This window comes from Xenopus tropicalis, chromosome 9 (assembly GCF_000004195.4).
Source record: "Xenopus tropicalis strain Nigerian chromosome 9, UCB_Xtro_10.0, whole genome shotgun sequence".
NCBI classification, from domain to species: domain Eukaryota; kingdom Metazoa; phylum Chordata; class Amphibia; order Anura; family Pipidae; genus Xenopus; species Xenopus tropicalis.
The window spans coordinates 55398717-55424819 of NC_030685.2; the positions used below are offsets into that span (position 1 = coordinate 55398717).

At 38.1% G+C, this 26103-nt stretch overlaps 1 protein-coding gene across 4 annotated transcripts in view; it reads left to right on the plus strand.

Annotated features, from left to right (window-relative positions):
- adarb1 (adenosine deaminase, RNA-specific, B1) overlaps nucleotides 1-25675 on the plus strand; it is a 54864-nt gene extending 29189 nt beyond the window's left edge. For 2 of the 4 annotated variants that reach the window (XM_012969942.3, XM_031892454.1), the window contains exons 3-11: nucleotides 2161-2235; nucleotides 11815-12743; nucleotides 14843-14957; nucleotides 15096-15264; nucleotides 16224-16372; nucleotides 20452-20620; nucleotides 21209-21390; nucleotides 22245-22423; nucleotides 23556-25600. In XM_012969942.3, the coding sequence (XP_012825396.2) occupies nucleotides 2161-2235; nucleotides 11815-12743; nucleotides 14843-14957; nucleotides 15096-15264; nucleotides 16224-16372; nucleotides 20452-20620; nucleotides 21209-21390; nucleotides 22245-22423; nucleotides 23556-23732 (2144 nt within the window). In that variant the 3' untranslated portion in view covers nucleotides 23733-25600. 4 annotated transcript variants of the gene reach the window in all.
- Nucleotides 25676-26103: the final 428 nt, after the last annotated feature.

A 26103-nucleotide genomic window follows, 5' to 3' on the forward strand; every position in this document is an offset into this window, starting at 1 on the left:
GTGCCAAGAGCAGTGCCCCCCTAGTACATTGGTGCCAAGAGCAGTGCCCCCCTAGTACACTGGTGCCCAGCAGCAGTGCCCCCCTAGTACATTGGTGCCAAGAGCAGTGCCCCCCTAGTACACTGGTGCCCAGCAGCAGTGCCCCCCTAGTACATTGGTGCCCAGCAGCAGTGCCCCCCTAGTACATTGGTGCCCTGCCTACGGCACACCAGGCAATATCTCGCGGCACACTAGTGTGCCGCGGAACAGTGGTTGAAAAACGCTGCACTATAGTGTTAATTATTTGACTGGTTTCAGCTATAATTAATTCTTATTGGAGGCAGAACAATTCTGTTTGGTTAAATTAACATTTTAACGATTTTTGGGTATTCTGGATAACAGGTCCCATATCTGTACTATATTTATCAGGAAAATGTAGCACCAGCAGAGACCAAGCAAGTAGTGCTCCAGGCTGTGAGCTAAATACTTGGTTCATAGGGAGTTTCTGAGTTTATCATGCTAAACCTCTGTCTCCAGAGTCTGGAGCATCTGCGATGGAGATGTCTGCTGCATCTGCCATTTGCTCTGAAAGCTGCCAGATACACATAGATTTGAAGGGAAAGTAGAACTTACCAAAGACATTTTAGACACTTACCAAAGACGTTTTGCTATGAAAATACTCATTCCTACATTTATTCACACCTGCAGGCTATTTTTTTTGTGCCTATTTTCACCAGTGGCGTGATTTAAAGAAAAAACAAAAGGGAAAATGCCTTATTGACTTTAAAGCATTTGCCATAAAAAGAAGCAGTCTTTGACTCCTTTGCGTTTGGCGGTGCATAATGCCATTTTGCAAATTTTCTCTGGTTTTGCAGATTTTTTGGCAAAGCAAAACCTTGCAAATTTGCTTATCCCTAGTAGCAACCCTATATTCACTGCCCATAAGAGAACATATAAATGCAGCAGGACCCACTGAAGGCTGAGTAGAGAGCAAATCACCTACCTGAGTGTGCCCTAAGTTCTCATACACATGGGCATTTGTGTTTGCTGTGTGGTAGATTTTATATGCATTCCATCATATGGCAACATAGCCTATTACATCCATATTAACAGTGCCCTTTGGTACAGACCCATGGAGATACCCAGATCAGCTCATACCTCTAACATAGAAAACCCACCACTGGGAAAATGCAGAAACGAACAAACACATGTTTGGCACTAATCAGTGAATTTGTTCTGTTTTGCTTTGCAGGAAAAATGAAACACACCAAAGTTAATGGGCATTTTTTTTTCTTGCAAAATACATTGAAGTCAGTGGGTGTTTGGACCATGTAAAATGGTGTTCTTAAACCAACAAATGCATTTTTATGTTTGTAATATTGGTGTGTAGGCAGCCATTTCACTGCATTGTGCCTGATTCTGAGCCAGTGCTACACATTAGAACTGCTTTTAGATAACCTGTTGTTTCTCTTACTCCCATGTAACCGCAGTAGTCTCAAGCCGGACTTGGATTTTTTACTTTTGAGTGCTTTTCTATTATCCACTGGGAGCTGCTATCTTTATACCTTCCCATTGTTCTGCTGATCAGCTGCTGGGGGGTAAAGGGAACAGGGGGTGATATCACTCCAACTTGCAGCTCAGCAGTAAAGTGTGACTGAAGTTTATCAGAGCAAAAGTCACATGGCTGTGGCACCCTGGGAAATGAAGACTATGGCTAGCCCCATGTGAAATTTCAAAATTAATTTGAATTCTGCTGGAGAAGCTCTATTAACTGATGCGTTTTGAAACAAACATGTTTTCCTGTGACAGTATTCCTTTAAAATGCTGAAAAAATCAGAAACATTAACTTTTTCAGTGTTTTTAAAAACGGCCTTTTTAGTATTTGTCAATGTGTAGGATATTAATTGCAGCGTTTTATCTAATAAGATTAACTGGACAGTTTGCATATCAATGTTTTTCACTCATATTCCCACCCATATCCCCTACTTATATACAAAGCTTAAAATATATATAACATATAAAGCATAATTTTCTGTTGAATTAAGAATATATGAGGATATGAGCTATGAAGTGGTGAGCCCATGTGTTTTTTTTCTTGGAAAATATATTGTATTTATATAGAAATGTTCCTCTGTTCCACAATAATGCTGTTTTTTTGTTTTTTTTTTCGTTTAATTGCAGAGTTGAGCGCTATCCGCCATTCAAGAAACCAGCAAAAGTATTTCACAATGGATGTTGATGATGAAGAGAATCTGAGTAAGATATTGATGTTATAAGGGGCTTCTTTATTTTGTTTTCTTCTTAGCAAAGTTGTGTTTGATATTCTGAAGGTTTGCAGATTTATTAACCCTTTCCCTGCCAAGACCGTAGGTACTACGTCGTTTTAAAAAAAGCAGTTGCCTGCTAACGACGTAGTACCTACGTTCTTTGTCCCTTAGCGCTTCTCTCTGCATCGGCGGCAAAAGCCGCCGGTGCAGAGAGACAGATGCGCCCCCAACCCCTTCGGCAACGAGCCGAGGGGGTTGGGGGGGATGGTCCTGCGATGCGATTATCGCAGGACCATCCTACAAGCAGCAGATGCGATCGCATCGCATCTGCTGCTTGTACAGCTTCCTGCTTCCCCCCCCCAGAGCCGCCTCCCACCTACTTCCTCGGCGACTGCAGGAAGGAGAAGCAGGGAACCGATCTGACCTTCAGACAGGTAAGTGTGACTTTATTTTTGTTTATACACACTTTTACACACACTTACACACATTTATATACATTTATACACACATACAACACAATTTAGCAGTTTTTGTTTTTTTTTTCCACTTTGCACACTTATATACACTCATATACACTTATATACACTCATATACACTCATATACACACTGTCACACAACTTTTACATGTGCACATGTATACACAAACTCACAAAAACTTTTTAAATTTTTTTAAATTTTTTTTTCATTTTACTTCTTTTTTTTTTTTTTTTATTTCCCCCCAAAACTGTTTATTTTGACAGCGTGACTATTGGATCAGATATTCTGACCACTAATTATGCTGTCGTGTGACTTATTTTGTTGTTTCATTGATTTGCACATTTTTATCCCTATATTAGTATTCCTGATCTGTTTTAGCGTAGCTTTGCCATGTGCAACTTTGGTGTACAAAAATAACTTTACCTATTTTGAATTCATCAGAATGTGTACTTTCCAAAAATATATGGTTTTCTGGGGGTCCCTGTGTAGTTCGGGGGTCTTACTGCATATAATAGGCTGTCAGGGGGCTCTGTGTGCAAAAGCTGAGCTGGCAGGCGAGAAATCCTTATGCGCTATTTTCATTTTAGGGTCAGTACATACCGCAGACTTTGGTATATCTATGCATATTGGGCATCAATCTGTTCAGTAGGCCTCTGGTGTTCCTATTTGGGGTGAGCTGCCTTTGTACGCTAAAAATTGTGTGGGATAAATGCGGCAAACTGCAACATTTTTATGCGATTTTCTCAAATGTCATAAAAACTACTAACTTTAGGAAAGCTTTGCAGATTGGTACTTTGCTGTAGAAAGGACTCTTTACCCTTGTTGGATTTGTCAGAATGTGTACTTTCCAAAAATATATGGTTTTCTGGGGGTCCCTGTGTAGTTTGGGGGTCTTACTACATATAATAGGCTGTCAAGGGGCTCTGTGTGCAAAAGCTGAGCTGGCAGGCGAGAAATCCTTATGCGCTATTTTCATTTTGGGGTCAGTACATACCGCAGACTTTGGTATATCTATGCATATTGGGCATCAATCTGTTCAGTAGGCCTCTGGTGTTCCTATTTGGGGTGTGCTGCCTTTGTACGCAAGAAATTGTGTGAGATAAATGCGGCAAACTGCAACATTTTTATGCGATTTTCTCAAATGTCATAAAAACTACTAATTTTAGGAAAGCTTTGCAGATTGGTACTTTGGTGTAGAAAGGACTCTTTACCCTTGTTGGATTTGTCAGAATGTGTACTTTCCAAAAATATATGGTTTTCTGGGGGTCCCTGTGTAGTTTGGGGGTCTTACTGCATATAATAGGCTGTCAGGGGGCTCTGTGTGCAAAAGCTGAGCTGGCAGGCGAGAAATCCTTATGCGCTATTTTCATTTTGGGGTCAGTACATATCGCAGACTTTGGTATATCTATGCATATTGGGCATCAAACTGTTCAGTAGGCCTCTGGTGTTCCTATTTGGGGTGATTTGCCATTGTATGCAAGAAATTGTGTGAGATAAATGCGGCAAACTGCAACATTTTTATGTGATTTTCTGAAATGTCATAAAAACCGCTAGCTTTAGGAAAGCTTTGCAGATTGGTACTTTGGTGTAGAAAGGACTCTTTACCCTTGTTGGATTTGTCAGAATGTGTAGTTTCCAAAAATATAGGGATTTTAGGGGTCACCCTACATTTCTGCAGCTTCTACCCCTCATAAAACTGCCATGTGTTTATGAATTAGGTAAAGATAAGCCATGAAATTAGTGTGCACAAGGTATATTTGGGGGTCTCTAAGTGCCATGTACTTTGATAAACCTATGTACAGTGGGCATCAAACTGTTCAGTAGACCTCTGGGGTTCATATTTAGGGTGTTTTATCTTGGTACCTAATGACCTGTAAAAAATAAGATGCTGTATAGTGGAAGTTTTGAGGTGATTTTTGGAAATGTCATAAAAATCATCAAACTTAGGAAAGCTTTATGGCTTGGTACTGTGGAGTAGAAAGACATGGGTACCCATTTTAGATTCAGGGGAATGTGTACTTTCCAAAAATATATGACTTTCTGGGGTGAGTGTACTTTTTACTAGCTTTATCCCACATGTAATGATGTAAATGTTGATTTTGCAGAAGCTGAAATGACAGTACATATGGGTATATGTTCTCATTGGGGCCCCTACATGCCACATACTTAGGTAAACCTATACATATTGGGCATCAAACTGTTCAGTAGACCGCTGGGGTTCATATTTAGGGTGTTTTGTCTTGGTACCTAATGACCTGTAGAAAATAAGATGCTGCATAGTGGAAGTTTTGAGGTGATTTTTGGAAATGCCATAAAAATCGTCAATCTTAGGAAAGCTTTATGGCTTGGTACTGTGGAGTAGAAAGACATGGGTACCCATTTTAGATTCGGGGGAATGTGTACTTTCCAAAAATATATGACTTTCTGGGGTGAATGTACTTTTTACTAGCTTTATCCCACATGTAATGATGTAAATGTTGATTTTGCAGAAGCTGAAATGACAGAAATGACAGTACATATGGGTATATGTTCACATTGGGGCCCCTACATGCCACATACTTAGGTAAACCTATACATATTGGGCATCAAACTGTTCAGTAGACCTCTGGGGTTCATATTTAGGGTGTTTTGTCTTGGTACCTAATGACCTGTAGAAAATAAGATGCTGCATAGTGGAAGTTTTGAGGTGATTTTTGGAAATGCCATAAAAATCGTCAAACTAAGAAAAGCTTTATGGCTTGGTACTGTGGAGTAGAAAGACATGGGTACCCATTTTAGATTCGGGGGAATGTGTACTTTCCAAAAATATATGACTTTCTGGGGTGAATGTACTTTTTACTAGCATTATCCCACATATAATGATGTAAATTTATTGATTTTGCAGAAGCTGAAATGATAGATCATATGGGTGTATGTTCTCATTGGGGCCCCTACATGCCACATACTTAGGTAAACCTATACATATTGGGCATCAAACTGTTAAGTGGGCCCCTGGCGTTCATATTTAGGGTGTTTTATCTTGGTACCTAATGTTATGTGGGAGATAAGATGCTTGAAACTGGAAGCTTTGAGTGGATTCTTGGAAATGTTATCAAAATTGCCAACTTTAGGAAAGCTTTGCGGCTTGGTACTGTGGAGTAGAAAGACATGGGTACCCATTTTAGATTCGGGGGAATGTGTACTTTCCAAAAATATATGGCTTTCTGGGGTGAATGTACATTTTACTAGCATTATCCCACATGTAATGATGTAAATGTTGATTTTGCAGAAGCTGAAATGACAGAAATGACAGTGCATATGGGTGTATGTTCACATTGGGGCCCCTACATGCCACATACTTAGCTAAACCTATACATATTGGGCATCAAACTGTTCAGTGGACCCCTGGCATTCATATTTAGGGTGTTTTATTTGGTTACTTTATGACCTTTAGGAGTTAAGATACTATAGACTGGAAGCTTTGAAGCGATTTTAAAAAAATTTCACAAATTTTGATAAAAACCAATAACTTTAGCAAAGCATTGCGACTTGATAGTTTGGAGTAGACAGACAGTTGTGCCTATTCTGGATTCCCCAGAATCTCTTCTTTCTAAAAATGTAACATTTTCTGGGATAAACTTTCTGTTAGCGGAATTTTTGGCCTTAAAATCTAAAGTATGCAGCTTTCTGGAGCAGTGCTTTGGAAATTTGGTAGTGTATTGCTGAGAGTTTTTGACCTATACATGTGAGAAATCTCCATAAAACTATATATATTTGGTATTGGCACGTTCAGGAGACATGGGACTTTCCAAATCAGGTGTATTTTCATGCATAAAATATTTTTTTTTTCTGGTATGTGTGTTTATATTATGGAAAATATAATTTTTTTTTTCATTTTTTATACATTTAGAAGCCTATATCTTGTTACAAAATTGGAATTACACAAAAATTCTACCATATTTTAAAAGCTTAGGTTGTCCTGAAAAAAACAATATATTGTTTTCCTGGGTAAACTAAAAGTCCCCCCAAGGAAAGGCCCCTAAAGTGAAACAGTGCAAAATGTTCAAAAACTGTCTGGCAGTAGAAGTTCCGCTTTGTTCAAAACAGCTGGCAGTGAAAGGGTTAAAGGGAAAAATTGTTAGAGCTCAAGTTTTGCCTTTGTGAATCCCTTTAAATAAATGTACAGTGGTGTGAAAAACTATTTGCCCCCTTCCTGATTTCTTATTCTTTTTTATGTTTGTCACACTTAAATGTTGCTCATCAAAAACCGTTAACTATTAGTCAAAGATAACATAATTGAACACAAAATGCAGTTTTTAAATGAAGGTTTACGTTATTAAGGGAGAAAAAAAAACTCCAAATCTACATGGCCCTGTGGGAAAAAGTGATTGCCCCCCTTGTTAAAAAATAACTTTACTGTGGTTTATCACACCTGAGTTCAATTTCTGTAGTCACCCCCAGGCCTGATTACTGCCACACCTGTTTCAATCAAGAAATCACTTAAATAGGAGCTACCTGACACAGAGAAGTAGACCAAAAGCACCTCAAAAGCTAGATATCATGCCAAGATCCAAAGGAATTGAGGAACAAATGAGAACAAAAGTTATTGAGATCTATCAGTCTGGTAAAGGTTATAAAGCCATTTCTAAAGCTTTGGGACTCCAGCGAACCACAGTGAGAGCCATTATCCACAAATGGCAAAAACATGGAACAGTGGTGAACCTTTCCAGGAGTGGCCGGCCGACCAAAATTACCCCAAGAGCGCAGAGACAACTCATCCGAGAGGCCACAAAAGACCCCAGGACAACATCTAAAGAACTGCAGGCCTCACTTGCCTCAGTTAAGGTCAGTGTTCACGACTCCACCATAAGAAAGAGACTGGGCAAAAACAGCCTGCATGGCAGATTTCCAAGGCGCAAACCACTTTTAAGCAAAAAGAACATGAAGGCTCGTCTCAATTTTGCTAAAAAACATCTCAATGATTGCCAAGACTTTGGGGAAAATACCTTGTGGACCGACGAGACAAAAGTTGAACTTTTTGGAAGGTGCGTGTCCCGTTACATCTGGCGTAAAAGTAACACAGCATTTCAGAAAAAGAACATCATACCAACAGTAAAATATGGTGGTGGTAGTGTGATGGTCTGGGGTTGTTTTGCTGCTTCAGGACCTGGAAGGCTTGCTGTGATAGATGGAACCATGAATTCTACTGTCTACCAAAAAATCCTGAAGGAGAATGTCCGGCCATCTGTTCGTCAACTCAAGCTGAAGCGATCTTGGGTGCTGCAGCAGGACAATGACCCAAAACACACCAGCAAATCCACCTCTGAATGGCTGAAGAAAAACAAAATGAAGACTTTGGAGTGGCCTAGTCAAAGTCCTGACCTGAATCCTATTGAGATGTTGTGGCATGACCTTAAAAAGGCGGTTCATGCTAGAAAACCCTCAAATAAAGCTGATTTACAACAATTCTGCAAAGATGAGTGGGCCAAAATTCCTCCAGAGCGCTGTAAAAGACTTGTTGCAAGTTATCGCAAACGATTGATTGCAGTTATTGCTGCTAAGGGTGGCCCAACCAGTTATTAGGTTCAGGGGGCAATTACTTTTTCACACAGGGCCATGTAGGTTTGGATTTTTTTTCTCCCTAAATAATAAAAACCCTCATTTAAAAACTGCATTTTGTGTTTACTTGTGTTATCTTTGACTAATAGTTAAATGTGTTTGATGATCAGAAACATTTTGTGTGACAAACATGCAAAAGAATAAGAAATCAGGAAGGGGGCAAATAGTTTTTCACACCACTGTATCTTGGCCTCTCATTTAATGTTCTACCCTACCAGCTGTGCACAAAATATGTAATGTTCTAATATGGCCAAAATATGTAGCCTCGCGTGCCGCCACGTCACAGTGTACACAATGTATATATGTGTGTGTATACACTTTTAATACACATTTAATCTGCTGGGTGCACTGTTAATTGGTTTATGTATAATCAAAAGAAGAACCTGCACTCCAATTCTGTGCTCCACTGTGCTTTATCTTTATTTAATTGTATTTAACTTTATATAGTAAAATAAAGGTAAAGCACAGTGAAGCAAAGTGTTGGTTCTTCTTTAGATTATATCTGTCTGTATATCTGTCTATTTGTTGTTGCACCATTTTCCCTCTGTTTTAACAAAATGTGAAGTCTCTGCTGATATAATGGTACCCTACTGCATGTATGTATGGTTTATCTGTATCTAGAGCTCTGCGTAACAGTGAAATATAAACCCTGAGAAAGTATGTATGAGGTTTGCCAGAAACCATGACAGTAATCCTGTTGTGACGTGGGAAAGGGCTCAAGAACCAAAATGAGCACGTGTTACAGTGGCCCTTTTCCTAAAGTGCTATGTTTTTGGGGCTACAGCAGTCAGAAAAGACAAAAGTAAAGAAAAATAAAAAGTAAAATAAAGTCCCATCCCCAGGAGCCAATATCGTGCTGTTTCATGTTTATGAAACTTTTCCAGCAACTAACCTGTGACTGCATGCAATTAATCTTGAGCTCCAAATCACCTTTTACATTTCACAGTGGAATTAGAAATTCACTTTATTTATATTCTTTGGCCTTGGAGTGCTTTTGTGCATATGTAGTGTTTCTTAAACCAATACAAACTTCACGTGAATTGGATTGGTTACTAATACATTTTTTTTGTCTAATTTACCACTCATCCTCCATAAAGGTATTTCAGTTATTAGCATTCACATTGGTTTGGCCACTAATTTCTTTTTTTTTGTCCAATCCATTGTTCACCAAGGGTATGTAAATATGTACCTTACACCTATTTTACCCAAATTCAATATTTTTGCCCCATGTTAAAATAAAGTAATTACACACAATATAGCGGTTCCCTTATGATACTAATTTTAATTATAAGCAAATTGTAGCCTAGAACTGAGCACTGGTCCAGACGTTTTTGCAAACAAATACATTTAAAAATCGCTATTAGTGTGCGTATTAGATATATACAGATTATAATTATGAAAAGTGATGCTAATTCATTGTAATACTTACAGTGTGATCTTCTATGTGATGAAAATAGTCTGTTTGGCAAACAACTTACTTGTTTTTAACCGGGTGCTTACACTTTCCATGCTGTTTGCAAGCCAAACCATCCAGTGGTGACTCATATTGGGAGGAAGCATACCACCCCACACCAGCAGATGCCTTTAACAGATTTAGTGCCACTTTACTCTGCAATAAATGTGTTAAAGGCATCTGCCGGTGTAGGGTGGTGAGTCTCTTCTGTGTGATGGCATGATACAACTTCCATACATTTCTATTTCTTCTTTTTGATAAAAAAACAACATCTTCAATACTATTATTTTCTTTGTTAATATATTGGGCACGGTTTGTTATAAAATGTTTCAGCAGTCTGTACAGAATACAGTTCTTTTTTTTTTTAATTTCTGCATCCAGCTAAGAACTAAAACTTGTTTTTGCTTCAGCAATTAAGCTATCATAGTATTTATTTACAGAATCTATTGCTCTGTAGAAATTAGCAGCAGAATTATGGTACAGGTATGGGATCCCTTATCCGGAAACTCGTTATCCAGAAAGTTCCAAATTACAGAAAGACCATCTCCCAAAGACGCCATTGTAATTATTATTAGTTATTATTAATATTACTTATTATTATTATTATTATTACTTATTACTAATATTATTATTTGTAATCAAATAATTCACATTTTTTAAAAATGGTTTCCTTTTTCTCTGTAATAATAAAACAGTACCTTGTATTTGATCCCAATTAAGATATAATGAATCCTTACTGGAAGCAAAACAATCCTATTGGGTTTATTCAATATTTAAATGATTTTTAGTAGACTAAAGTTATGAAGATCCAAATTACAAAAGGATCCCGGAAAAGCCCAAGTCGTGAACATTCTGGATAACGGGTCCTATACCTGTACCAGTCTTGTAAGAAAAACTTAAGTTTCACTATACTTTAGATGTGGATTTCATTTTCTTTAGCTTGGCACAGTGAATGTAATTTTTGTTATTTCGAGGTATGGGTTCCATTATCTGGAAAACCATTTTACAGATAGCTCCGAATTACAAGAAGGCCATCTCTCATAGAGTTCATTGTAATAAATTTCAACAAATGTATACACTTTGTTGAGATCCTATTACACTTTTAAATTGCATCTAAATTCTCTTAACTGTTGGTAAACTTGTTTCAGTGTTCTCCTCAGCCCCTTTTATCTGGGTGCATCTCGAAGCATTTTGTGTAAGTTGCCCAGCTCACTGCCTTCTGGGGAGAACACTGCTTTACAATTAGTGAGGAAAGAAATACAATGCTTATTCCTTTTTTTCTTTTGCGTTCACTGCCTTTTTTTTGACCAGTATTTAACCAGTAATCTCTTAAATGTCTTTTACATTAACCCGTAGTGACTGTTTGCCTTTTTTTGGTCTGTTGAGCGCCAAAAAGAGTAACCTATCAAGCTTTTGCTGGAGGATGTTATAAATGAAAATTTAGCAATTATTCCATCAACTTTGTTGGCTGGGTAAAGTGGTGTGTGTTTGCTTAGTTTATATAAGATTCCTGAGAAGAATAACCTTTGTGATAACTCAAGTAATGAAAAGCCCCAATTTATCTGTCTTTAAATATCCATATCTGGGTGTTGTGTGGTAAGATATTGAGATATCCATTTCACTGCCTGTGTAAAGAGATATAAATTAGAATAAAATATGTAGTGAAAAATTAGAATAAAAACACCTCTTTTTTTGTAATCATTGGTTTATATAGACAGTCATCTATAATGATCAGTATTATTTTAATGTTTGCCCGTAATTATTTACTTTTCTCAGAAACCGCCACCCTTTTAATAGGAATAAATAAAAACTCTTTACTACTTGTAGGTAGTAAACGTAAAAATAACCTATGGGATGTGTTTTAGGTATTGAATTGTAAACCCCATAACATTGTTGTGCACCTTAGATATGCAGTAATACCATTCTGTGACCACACAACACTGAACCAGTGACAAAAGTAGATAAAGGAATCTATAAATTTTGCATTTACAAGATCCTGCGACGAAGGCGTTGTAAGTTACTCTTTCTGGGCACTACAGGTTCAAGCAGCGCCGATGTTAAGGAAAATCGCATGGATGGAGCTTCAGCAAAAGAAGGAAGTGGCCAAGCCACCGGGGATGGGGCTCAGCTTTCCAATGGGAGTGAGGGAAGCAACAGCAGAAAACGGCCTTTAGAAGAAGGCAACAATGGCCATTCCAAGTTCCGTCCTAAGAAGAGGAAGAAAATTCCAGGCCCTGTGTTGCCAAAAAATGCTCTAATGCAACTGAATGAAATTAAGCCTGGCTTACAGTACAAACTTATTTCTCAGACAGGACCTGTCCATGCACCTGTCTTTATTATGACTGTTGAAGTAAATGGGCAAGTTTTTGAAGGTTCAGGACCTACTAAGAAGAAGGCTAAACTTAATGCTGCCGAGAAGGCTTTAAGGTCATTTGTGCAATTCCCAAATGCATCAGAAGCTCATCTAGCAATGGGCAGAACTCTGTCTGTTAATACTGATTTTACCTCTGACCAAGCGGACTTTCCAGATACTCTGTTTAATGGATTTGAAAAACCAGAACAGTCCGAGCATGTTTTTTTCTTGGGCTCTAATGGAAATGAATCCTTTAATTCTGCAAATGACTATAGCTTATCGATGATTGGAAGCAGTAATTTTATTCAGTCTCCCCTTCCAACACCATCTTTGTTCCCACCAGCTAGTGGAAAAAATCCTGTAATGATTTTAAATGAGCTTCGTCCTGGCCTTAAATACGACTTTGTCTCAGAGAGTGGTGAAAGTCATGCCAAGAACTTTGTGATGTCTGTAACTGTAGACAATGAAACATTTGAAGGATCTGGAAGGAACAAGAAGCTTGCAAAGGCGAGAGCAGCACAGTCTGCCCTTGCATCGCTTTTTAACATGCACTTGGATCAGACCCCATCCAGACAGCCTATTCCAAGTGAAGGCCTACAATTACATTTACCCCAGGTATGAACAATATTTATTTCCTTTAACCCTACTTTTACTTCTGTTTCCTTTACTTTTCATTTTGCCAAAGTCGCACTCCTTTGTCAACACTTTGCAAATTGGTACCTGGGGCAGTAACCCATAGAAACCAGTGAGTACAATTTGTTGAGCTGGCAGGAAAAGGAGTATAGAAACTTTTTGATTGCTTTTTTTTATTTTCTGATATCTGCAGACATTTTAATATGTTCCATTAATATCAACTAATTTAGCTTTGTCTTGTTTTCAGTGCAGTGTTTAATAATAAATATATCATAAGATCAGAAAGCTTTGCGCAGTAAAAGTAAATTGCTTTCTAGAAGATGCAGAAAGACTATATGATGGTAACAGGTGTACGCATTTTAATTTTGGGGTTCTTCGGACCTTTAAATAAAGTGAGAGGCCTGGCTAATACAGATGTGTGTGGTAAGCTTAGATGTAAGACTTAGTGCAGTTTTCATATTAGGCAGTATGTTAACTATGAAACTAGACATTTATTCAAGAGATATATGGTTTAATTACGAGATATATATGGTTTTTGTTATATCTGTTTCTAAGGCTAGTGCCACACGCTTGGTGGATTCGCTGCTTTTTTTTCTTGCCTGTCCCAGAACTATTGCATTGTCCCGGGTGCAGGCATGTTTTATTTCCTAATTAAAAAAATTTATGTTCAGCCCTATTCATTGAACCAGCATTGAAAAAGGGGGTAGGAAGAGTCCAATAAACATCCATTTTAATAACTCATGCGGTATTCGATTATGTTGTCATGTGTGCCTTGAGAGGAAACTTCCACAATTTCAGGGAAATCGCGCCACCGCGTATGCCATCCCACCGGCGATTTACATTTTCGCTGGTGGGATGGCATTTCGGGGAGATTAGTCGCCCGCGAACAGGGAGATTTGTTGCGGGCGACTAATCACCCGGTGTGCCAGAGCCCTAAATGTACCCAAAGATCAAGGTTTGGTCTTATCACTGATTTGCAGCTAAGTAAAGTGATGCTTTATTATTGCATTTTAAGAGTGCACTATTTATTTTACATTTTGTCTCAAATATTGACAGTGCTGTGTGAATTCAGTTAGGTTACCTTATTGTTAGTTTTCCCTATTTGCTGTGTTTCAAATAGAGCATTCTTTTACATTAGGGGGAAAACATGTCTTGACCTTTTTACTGTCCCCCATTCATTGTGCTTGAGTATTCTGTGCCTCATCATATTCCCTAATCTTTACTATACTGTGATAAATATGTGGTTAGAAAGAGTCTTCTTATTTCTCAGGTTTGCATGGTTGGCTTTCACATTAGTAAATATCCCAGACAGAAATTTTAATACGATTTCTGCCTAGGGATTGGTAGCTGTATTATGCTGTTCTATCACCATGAAGGTGGTTTATTTTAAATCAACCCCCATGTGGTTATGGTTTACACTTTCATATACACTGTATATAATTATTGTATATTTCTTGCATTTTGCTTTTCATGTAGAAATAACTATTTAGTGTTGTGTGGGTGCATGTGTGGCATAGATCTCCCATACTTTACTTTTCCTGCCATAGATTTCCTTGCTATACTTGTCATTTTCACCAACAGCAGTAGTTTAAATGCATAGCTTTTGACCGAATAAAAGGGGAAACCCTATCAATTGCATATGGTGGTAGAGACATGCAGATGGTACTTTATTTATTATAATACACATGCATCTGTGAGTCATGTGATGTGACACAAATGACATTCCTAAGCACTGATTATAACTGATGGCATCACTAAGCACCTTTTATATGCATATATACAATATATATATACATCATTCACTATATAAACCCCCAAAAGTAGTAATAAATTCATACTGAGCTCTGTAAATACAGTCTGCCATTGTTTTATCTTTAGATATAAACCTCATCTTCTCCATAAGCCCCATATTCTGGTCTTTTGTTGAATGCAGAGTAATGCTCCAAGGGTAAATGTGAGTGAAATCCCAATAACAGTATATTCAATTACAGTAAAAAAGAAACTAAATGGTCCCTAATATGTAGCAGTGTAAGTCAGTGGATGTTTTAAAATACAATTTCTTTCCTTTCGTCTGACTATAGGTTCTGGCTGATGCTGTTTCCCGCTTGGTTGTGGACAAATTCAGTGACTTGACTGATAATTTTACATCACCACATGCACGTCGTAAAGTTCTTGCTGGAGTTGTCATGACAACAGGTAATTTCACAACGGTTAAAAAATAAGTGCTTTGCTTTGGACCTCCATACTACTACATCATATATTCTGTTTTTTTAAATAAGATTTACATTTTTAAAGTATCAGACTGTAGCCTGTGTATGTTTTTTTCCATTGCAGGAACAGATGTTAAAGATGCCCAAGTCATATGTGTTTCCACTGGAACTAAGTGTATTAACGGGGAGTACATGAGTGATCGAGGCCTTGCTCTAAATGATTGCCATGCTGAAATTATATCTCGCAGGTCGCTAGTTCGATTTCTCTACACACAGCTTGAGCTGTTTTTAAGGTGGGCAAATAATCCGTAAATAGGTGGATTTTTTTTTTTGCTGGGGAAAAGGTTTGCTCAGGCAGTAGCTTAGTTATCTGTAAATGCAGCAGGTAGGCCTTTCTTTTCTACATTTTTCTTCCATAGCCTCCTTCATGTCAAATTCCAACCTTAAGATATAATCCCTTCTAGATAAACTTTTATTTATATAGAGGGCAGCCATATGAATGCAGAGAGGCCTTCTTTTATCAAAATGTGGTCCTTTGTAGTACAGGTATAGGACCTGTTATCCAGAATGTTTGGGACCAAGGGTATTCTGGATAAGGGGTCTTTCTGTAATTTGGATCTTCATACCTTAAGACTACTAAAAAATCAATAAAACATTAAACCCAATAGGATTATTTTGCATCCAGTAGTTAATTATATCTTAGTTGGGATCAAATACAAAGAACTGTTTTATTTTTACAGAGAAAAAGGAAATCAATTTTAAAAATCTGAATTATTTAATTAAAATGGAGTCTCTGGGAGACAGGCTTTCCGTAATTTGGAGCTTTCTGGATATTGGATTTCCGGATAACTGATCACATACCTGTACAGATATTGGATCACTTATTCAGAAATCCGTTATCCAGAAAGCTTTGAATTTTGGGAAGGCAATTTTCTACAGAGTCCTTTTTTAAGCAAATAAAATAATTTTTCTCTGTATAAATAAAACAGTACCTTGTACTTGATCCTATCTAAGCTGCATAAATCCATATTGGTTAAACAAACAATCCAATTGGGTTTATTGTTTATAATGTTTAAATGATTAGTAGACTTTGGGTATAGTGATCCTTATAACAAGATCCCTTACTCGGAAATTCAGATAATGGATAATATTAGAAAGTTCTGCTATTAGTTTTGACTGTGTTCACATATTGGCAGAATGCAGAATCTAAGAAATTATATGTATGTGCTTAATTTATCATGTTGTTTTCCAGCACCAAGGAAGACCAGCAAAGGTCTATATTTATGAAGTCGGAACGTGGAGGATTTAAGCTTAAGGATAATGTTCAGTTTCATCTGTATATTAGTACATCGCCCTGTGGAGACGCTCGTATTTTCTCACCCCATGAAGCTGGGCAGGAAGGTACTATTGAGACTTATTTTTCTTCCCACAAAACAGTTGTATTTTTATGTACATCAGTATTACAATACTACACTTATGCATCAGTGCAGACACTTCCTTTAGTCATAGTAGTCAAATTATTGGTTAACTAGATGAAAGAAAAGAAGTGAAATATGTATATATTGTAATATCTCCTTATACACGATTTACACCTTCAAGTGCCATAATAAAAATATTGTGACTGAAAAATAAAATAAAAATTCCTTCACCGATTCAGTTTGGTGAGCTAATGCACTTACCAGAGTTAGATTGTACCGCACGCCAAAGCGAGTTAACAAGATGTTGATGGTAGTGGTAATGATAGTACAGAAATCCTCCAATCACATTAAAATGTAAAAGAACAAAAATAGTGTAATACTGTTTATTGTAGTAAAAAACCTTGCGCCAAACAGGCTACTTACAGGAATGTAGTAGACAGATCAGAGTAACAAACAGAAAGATCTACGCATTTTGCGTGCACCGTCACGCTTCCTCAGGAGCCATAATGTGATTGGAGGATTCCTGTACTATCATTACAACTACCATCAACACCTTGCTGACTTGCTTTGGAGTGCGGTACATTCTAACTCTGGTGAGTGCACTTCTTTTCTTTCATCTTTTATGCGCTTCCATTTTTATGCTGTTTGGAGAATTTTGCGGCCCAGTCAAAAGGGGATTTGTTGGGAGGAAGCTGTAGTCATCCTACACAAGTGACGCTCATTATCCATTTCACAAAGACTACGTGGAGCGCTGAGTATTTTTCTGTTTTTTTTTTGTTTTTTTTTCATTTATTGGTTAACTAGCTCTGCTTTCAGTAATATAACATGATATGTGTATGAATGCACAGATTCATATAATTCAAAAGTAACTGTTTATGTCTCATCAACTCAGTGACAAATCTAAAAATATTATTTTGTATTTGATACTTTGTTCTATACATTGATTGTCACAGAATTTTATTTCTTTTTATATTTATTTGAGTGCAGAAGCTGGGGCACCCCTGATCAAATTACATAGTTCAGAATCGGTGTAGTTAAAAAATAATATATTTACAAATGTCAACACACAGTTACATATAAAACATAGGAACAAAGAAAATAGTAGGTGTGGCTGGCATGTGCAAAAGTTTTAACACCGCTTGTCCAGTGATAAACACCGTTTGTGCAAGGTCCCTGACCCCAGTTACCTCTTTAGGCCTTAACAACTGCAGAGCTTAAAGGGATTCTGTTATGATTTTTATAGTATAGGTTGTATTACTATATCACACAGTTCACATTGCAAATAATTGATTTTATCATTTAAAATATTTCTATGAAGATTCTCATTCATCCAGGTCATGATATACAGTATCTAGTAGAATTAAGTCTAAAACAACTGGACTTTTCTGAGTTTTTCTTGAAAACGTTTCACCACTCATCCAAGTGGCTTCTTCAGTTCAAATGACTGGTAGGGAATTCCCCGGTATTTAAACTCTTGATGGTAGTAGAGTCACAGACATCCAATCACAATGGTTCCATTGAACTTGTTCAGTTAGGTGTTAGCTGAAACTGACAGGTGTAAGAAGGTATGATACAATCACAATGGTACCAAGATTCTCATTGATGAAGGTGTTAATCCTTCAAAGTACATGACTGGAAGTGTGAACTGTTGTGATGTCTTAGCCAAGGGACTGAACTTTGCAGTGGCCCCACGGTATGTACCAGTGGTAGACTTCATCACAGCCACAGAATCATCCATCCATAACAATAAGATACCAGTGGATGAGGCTGAAAACATCCGGTTAAAAGTATCAGCAGCCCTAGCTAATGCTAAAGCTCCCCCTTCCAACCTAAGTCTGCAAGAGAGGAGGGCTCTGACATCACTTGCCAAGGACTCAAGTGTCACCATCCTGCCTGCAGATAAAGGAAGGTGTACAGTGGTACTGAATACATCAGACTACCATGCCAAAGTGTCCACACTGCTCAACGATTCAGACACATATGAGCAACTCAAGAGAGATCCAACAAACAACTACAAGAAGAAGGTTATAGACTGCTTGCAGCACCTTGAGAAGGAAAAGGTCATCAGTCCAGCTTTGTACCGTCGCCTTTACCCAGGTGAAGCCACTCCATGCCTATATGGACTCCCAAAAATACACAAAGAAGGAGCCCCTTTGAGGCCAATTGTCAGCAGCATTAACTGTGTGACTTATAACATTGCTAAATACGTGGCCAACATCTTAGCCCCCTTAGTTGGAAACACAGTACACCACATTCAGAACTCCATGGACTTTGTCAAAAAAGTGAAGGAGTTAAAGCTGGAGAATGATGATACAATGGTGTCCTATGACGTAACATCTCTGTTCACATGCATACCCACTGCCGAGGCAATTGATACAGTGAGGAAACGGCTGAAACAAGACACCAACCTCAGCAGCAGAACAAAGCTGACCCCAGAACAAGTTTGTTCCTTACTGGACCTATGTCTCAATACCACTTACTTCAAGCATAAGGAAGTTTTCTATAGACAAAAACATGGCTGTGCCATGGGTTCGCCTGTGTCTCCAATTGTAGCGAACCTTTACATGGAAGAAGTGGAAAAGAAAGCCCTGGACACCTTCAAGGGAACAACACCAAGTCATTGGTTCAGATATGTGGATGACACCTGGGTCAAAATTAAAGAACGCGAGGTTCCAGCCTTCACCAAACACATAAACTCGGTGGACAAAAACATCACGTTCACAAGGGAAGATGTGAAAGACAGCAAACTGGCTTTTTTGGACTGTGCTATAGTTATCAAAGAGGGGAGGGACCTGGATATTGAAGTATACAGGAAACCCACCCACACAGACCAGTACTTGCTGTTTGATTCCCACCACCCTTTGGAACATAAACTGGGTGTAATTAGGACTCTACATCATCGGGCTGAAACTGTGGCATCCAATGCAGAGGCTAAGGAGAAAGAATATAAACATCTAAAAGGAGCTCTGAAAACTTGTGGGTACCCAGACTGGGCCTTCATCAAAACCAAATCAAAGACCAACAGAAAGACCAGACCTACAAACAGAAGGGAGGAACACAGCAGGCGAAACAACATAGTCATCCCATATGTTGCTGGAACATCGGAAAAACTTAGGCGAATTTTCAACAAACATCGCATTCCTGTGTTTTTCAAACCCAGCAACACCCTGAGACAAAAGCTGGTGCACCCGAAAGACCCAACACCCAAGCACATGAAAAGTAATGTGATCTATGCTGTCCAGTGTAGTGAAGAGTGCTCAGACTTATACATTGGGGAGACAAAACAACCTCTCTGTAAGAGAATGGCCCAACATAGGCGGGCAAACTCCTCAGGACAAGACTCAGCAGTCTATCTACACCTCAAAGAAAAAGGTCACTCTTTTGAGGACAGTAACGTGCATATTTTGGACCGAGAGGACAGATGGTTTGAAAGAGGTGTGAAAGAGGCCATTTATGCCAACCTGGAAAAACCATCCCTGAACAGAGGAGGGGGCTTGAGACACCGCTTGTCACCAACATACAATGGCGCGTTGACATCCTTACCCCGGCAGTTTCACAACAGTTCACACTTCCAGTCATGTACTTTGAAGGATTAACACCTTCATCAATGAGAATCTTGGTACCATTGTGATTGTATCATACCTTCTTACACCTGTCAGTTTCAGCTAACACCTAACTGAACAAGTTCAATGGAACCATTGTGATTGGATGTCTGTGACTCTACTACCATCAAGAGTTTAAATACCGGGGAATTCCCTACCAGTCATTTGAACTGAAGAAGCCACTTGGATGAGTGGTGAAACGTTTTCAAGAAAAACTCAGAAAAGTCCAGTTGTTTTAGACTTAATTCTACTAGATACATTTAAAATATTATTTTTGAACCAATAAATGTATTTTTTAGTTGTAATATTGGTGTGTAGGCAGCTATCTCAGTGAATTGTGCCTGGTTCTGAGCTTTCAGAAGGAGCCAGCGCTACCGCCCTGCTCTCATGTAACTGGAGGAGTCATGAGCCAGACTTGGATTTTTAAAGATAAATCTTTATTATTATTTATATTTTTCAGACCAAGGAGATCGGCATCCTAACCGGAAAGCAAGAGGGCAGCTTCGTACCAAAATAGAATCTGGAGAAGGCACCATACCAGTTCGATCAAGCAGTACCATCCAGACATGGGATGGGGTTTTACAAGGAGAGAGATTGCTTACAATGTCCTGCAGTGACAAGTTAGCAAGGTGGGGATTTAAATGTAATTTTGAGTACATACGAGCAATTGCACATTACCTTTCAAGGGTTAAAAGCATACAAATATATGTAATATCGGTGTTTAGTGTAATGATGCTAGTGTAAGTTTGGGGTTTTCAGCGCCGGATTTCACTATAGTGCGCCCATAGCCTTGCCCCCACTCCCCCCACATACGCATTTATACGCATGCCACCCCTAAATTTAGGCCACCCAAGGCCCAGGCCTTTGTGGCCTCACCACAAATCTAGGCCTGGGGGTTTTCTGATGTAAACTCAACATTCATTTTTCTGAACTATTGTTTTAAGGATTATATGCTATTGTGCATATTATATTGTGATATGTTGGCACTGTGTATTTGCAGCATTCCATGCCATTTTTGAGTTACTATAAATATTCATATAGAATTCTTTGCACAATTGGTATATATTTCATTGCTACTGTGCAGAGGATGTATTATGCTGCAGAAGGTCACTGTTTGCTGTTGCTATTTAAACCTATAGTAGTTTCTGTTAATTTGGGAGTATTGTATTTATCTAAAGGGATTACTAAAGGGTTTGTTTATTCCACTTTAAAAACAGGTGGAATGTTGTAGGAATCCAGGGATCCCTGCTCAGTCTGTTTGTTGAACCAATTTACCTGTCAAGTATTATCTTGGGTAGCCTATATCATGGTGACCACCTGTCAAGGGCTGTCTACCAGCGGATATCGGATATAGAAGATTTACCCCATCTTTATGCACTCAATAAACCCTTATTAAGTGGTAAGTATGTTGAGTAATTAGTTATTGTGAGATCTAAAATTAAACATTTTAAACAGAATGAATTGAACGAATGAATTTTCAAAATGTCTGTTTTGCATTGTCTATACAATTACATATATACCTAGCTAGCTAAGGCGCCAGTGATTTGATACACTGCAAAATTATCACAATGCCAACAGTACATATCTGACATTGTGTAGTGGCAGCTATATGCACACAGTACAGCATTTATCCATTGAACTGTGTCTATTGCTGTGAAAACTGTTTGCTGGCAGATAACAAAGGCCTGTAGGCTGATGCCACTTGGGGCTGATCTCGTCCTAAGGAGAGGCCAAGAATCAGCCGCTACACTTGCATCGCCCTTCTTCCTTAACTGCACTCATAACCATTGTGTCGGCCTGGGTGCAGGAACACATTTCACCACAGGTGACAAATCTTACTGTGTGCCATTGCTTTAACTGCCAGGAAGTTTGATGTACCGTGTTACACTGCTTTGCTTGCCATCCTGGCTGCAGTTAACAAAGAAAAATCTGCTATGCCATTTATGAATGTTGAGCTGTCACTTGTTTAAATATAAAGTTAATTCCCTGCTAGCCCTCATTAAGTTTTTGCCCGGCCACTCGCCATCAATAAGGTTGAAAATACAATTTAATTATCTCAAGTGGACTCACAACCTAGAGTCCTGCACGGAAACAGGTATATACTGTATTGACATGCATACAAACTGTATCATTAATAAATAGTTGTACATCATTAAATCTGACAGCACTGTTCTGTCCACACACACATATATACATATTTATTAAATTAGTTATATTATTTCTAGTTACCATAGCTGACTGTGAATCTTTTAGGAATAAGCAATGCTGAAGCACGACAGCCTGGCAAAGCCCCCAGCTTCAGTGTGAACTGGGCAGTTGGAGACTCAGGCCTTGAAGTTATTAATGCTACTACAGGCAAAGATGAAATGGGGCGTGCATCGCGCTTATGCAAGCATGCTCTGTACAGCCGATGGATGAGAATTCATGCTAAGGTAATTTTTCATAAAATTGTGTTTAGCACTGGCTTTAGTTTTAGTCCTGAAAGATTGCAACCAATTTGAAATTTCCCCATTTTTAAAAGTTTCCTGGCTCAAGAAAGAACACAAAAAAATGAATAGTTAGAAATGGCAAATAGTCCTTATGTACTTTTTCCTCCCCTTCCTGCTTAATGCTGCCTTTTCCCGGTCACTTCTAGCCTAATGATTTGCTTTGTAACTTTCTAGTTTAAAGAATAAGTAAACCTTTTTTCTGTATCTAAAATTACTCTTAAGTAGTGCCCAGAATAGCATACTTTTCTCCCTGTATTCAGTCTGTATTCTCATTCTCAGCTCATTTCAGCTGCTTCCTAGTCTAGGGTGAAACCTCACACCCTTTTATGTGTGCTGCCACTGCTCCAATGAAAATCTGTCTGGTTTGTAAAGTAAGACACCTCTTCGACCATCCTCACAGTCACAGAAAGAAAGAGAGTGGGTGGGATTTCACGCCGGACTAGGAAATAGCTAAATTGAGCTGCTTGTGCTGTAGACAGGACATGAGACTGAGTGCAGACAGAAAGGTGTTATTTTGGGGGCTTTTTAGGATCTTTTTAGGGGATTTTAAAATAAAAGGCTTACTATCCTTAAGAGTAAAGACACATGAAGCTAGTAGTAGCTGCTACTAGTCATGGCTACTAAAATAGACAGTGCTGATCATTTACTGATAATTGTCTCTACGTGTGTTTTAGCAGGGGCAATTCTCTATGGCAGGGTATTTTCTGGGTAACTGTGAAAAAGCAGCTGCTACTAATAGCTTTGTGTGCTTTAACACATAGGCATATTGGGTAAAAATGCATGCTGAGCACATTAAAACACATTAATTGCTTTTACATGTGCATTTTTGTGAGTCTCTATCTTATCTTATGAGTATGTCTCTATCTTATCATAGAATGAGTTCTTTCCAAGCGCAAAAAATGCAGCATGTTGTTTAAAAAAAAACAAAACAAAAAAAAAACCGCAAGGAAACACAGTTGCAATAAAACAATCTGTACAAGTAGACACAGAATATAATAGAATCAATTTTCTGATGTGTTAGGTGCACCAAACCTCTTACATGTGTTTATATTTTGTATTTCCTTCTATCCAACAGTTGTCTTCCAGTGTGAGATGTAAAATCGGGAAACTTAACGTTTACCATGATACCAAACATTCTGCGGTAGAATACCAGTCTGCAAAAGAATGTGTCTTCAAAGTCTTTCAGAAGTCAGGACTGGGAGCCTGGGTTAAAAAACCCATAGAGCAGGACCAGTTTTCTCTAAATGTTTAATGCAATGGACAAAGACCTCCTTTTTTTTTTGTAATCTTTAAATTGGCAGGGGTTATCAACACTAGGTAAAACCAAGGTTTTTTTTTCTTCTCTAACGTGCCAATCATCTTCCATAACCTTTGGACTCTGACTAAATCAACTTTTTGAGAACAACATTGCACAAGCAACTCTTTCCCAGGAGCTGGAACATGTTTTAATTTATTCTGGGACGGTTTTTGTGGCTCTGGGCTGCCACCATCTCCTCAAAGGAACTATAACTCTGCTTGATCTCTTCCTGCTGTAAATTGTACCTGCATTACAATAGCTATAAGGGGCTTTATCAGTTGGCAGCTGAATTGAAATTTTATGAGATGTGATCCATACACACACACACACACACATATATATATATATATAAATATATATATAGTTTTTTATTATTTTATTTTTTTAATATTGAAGACCTAATGAAAGCATTGTCGCTAGTGGATACACTGTTTTTAAATGGAAATCTTTGATCAATGTTTATTTGTCTCACACTTGTTAGTTGAAGACGAATCCACTGTTCACACTAATGTAGCTAGCAAGATGTGTAGGGTAAATGAACTTGTCATACCTTGCTTTACATAGAGTTGTGTTTGGAGAAGTAGGCTTGCAATCACACTCCTGCTCTCTTACTGAAGGGTTTAAACCAGCTGCTAAGCATTAGTGTCCTCAATGTCTATTTATTTGTGTGATTCCATTTTAATATGCAGCTTTTATTCACTAGTTCTCATTTAGGCGAGTTCGTTCTTTATAGCATTGCAAACTGGAACAAAAGTGCATTTGTATTTTTCTGAACTCAGATGTAGACATAGCTATAAAAGAAATCTATTCAGAATTATATTGTTTTGCCGAATGTCCTTTGTATAGTGTGAGAATGATATTTACAGTGTTATAGGCAGTGACTAACTAGCTCTGTAGCAAATAACTAGTTCCATAGAAAAGTAACGTGTGCACATTCTCTACAAGTAGCATCAACGGCAAAAGAAAATCCGATTAGGGTCTGGAAAGAAAAGGGTGTCACTGTATGTAATCTTAGTCTTGCATACAATAGTGTCCTTATATTAAGATATTATATTAAACTGTTTTGAGTGTTACAAACATTCCGTTTAAATGTTAGCTCTTATTAGCATGTCTTTACTTAATGGGGAAAAAAACTTGTAAGTCTTACAACTCCATTAGACCAGATGTATTACTCGTTTGAGAGAGGAAAGGAAAAGTGTCTATGGTTTGCTTGAAATATAGTGATTCTGCTATAAGGCCAGTTCTTGTGATGCAGTCTAGCAGATATTTGTCTGTCAAAAAAGGATGTACACAGAACATTCACAATTTATTCAAAAGTATTGCTATGAATCCATCAAAATGTATTATACAGAGAAAATTCTATATTAATCCCAGTGGTTTTAGTAATGGCTATGGTAATTCACTTATGAGCAACACGTGCGTAAGGTATGTATTAAGGAAAATCCTACCGTCTGTGCGCCCATATGCTTTGTCTCAAATACAGAATAAACTGTATAAAGATTGTATCCAGATTGGCAGGGATTTAAGCGTGAATATATATTTTATAAAATGTTTGGTCTGCACTCTTCAGTTTACAATTCTTCATACTTTGTTTTTATTTCAGTCTATAGGAACCTTCTCAGAATACGTCTGTGTGCCGCGGTTTTATAGTTGTTGCTGTTTACAAAGTTTAACTTGGTTGTTGTTTCTAAATGTCTGGAACAACAATTTAGTGCCCGCTAATGTTAAAATGTGATATTTAAAGTGGAAACAACTGTAATAGAACTCATGTTTGTTTTACTGAAATATTAAGCTGAGAATAATGAACAAATGAACAAACAAAATCTGTGCTGACATCGTTATTGCAGGGCTGAATTCTGGAGCCAATTAACTGTAAATAAAACAGTTATTAGAAATTGGTGGGATTCTGCGATTGCATATTCTGTATTGCTTAGAAAACGCCTTGGTAATATGATTACATTTTAAGTCAGGGCGTATAAGGCTATTTGTTGGTTTAATTCGTCATACAAACTGCCTGCCGTACCTGCCTGTACCACTAAAGTGATGTATCCAGAATGCTTGGGACCTGGGGTTTTCCAGAATTTTTTGTAATTTGGATCTTCATACCTTTTGTCTGCTAAAAATCATTTAAAGAAGAAGGAAAGGTAAAAACTAAGTAAGCTTTATCCAGAAAGGTCTATGTGAATACAGCCATAAGCATTTACAGTAATGCTGCACTTACTTCTCTTTCAAAAGAAACAGGATTTGTTGTGTCTGTTTTCCTGTGCCAGAGACACGCAGCTCTCTCCTCTCTCCTGCTCCCCCCTCCCTCAAGAATGCTAAGAAC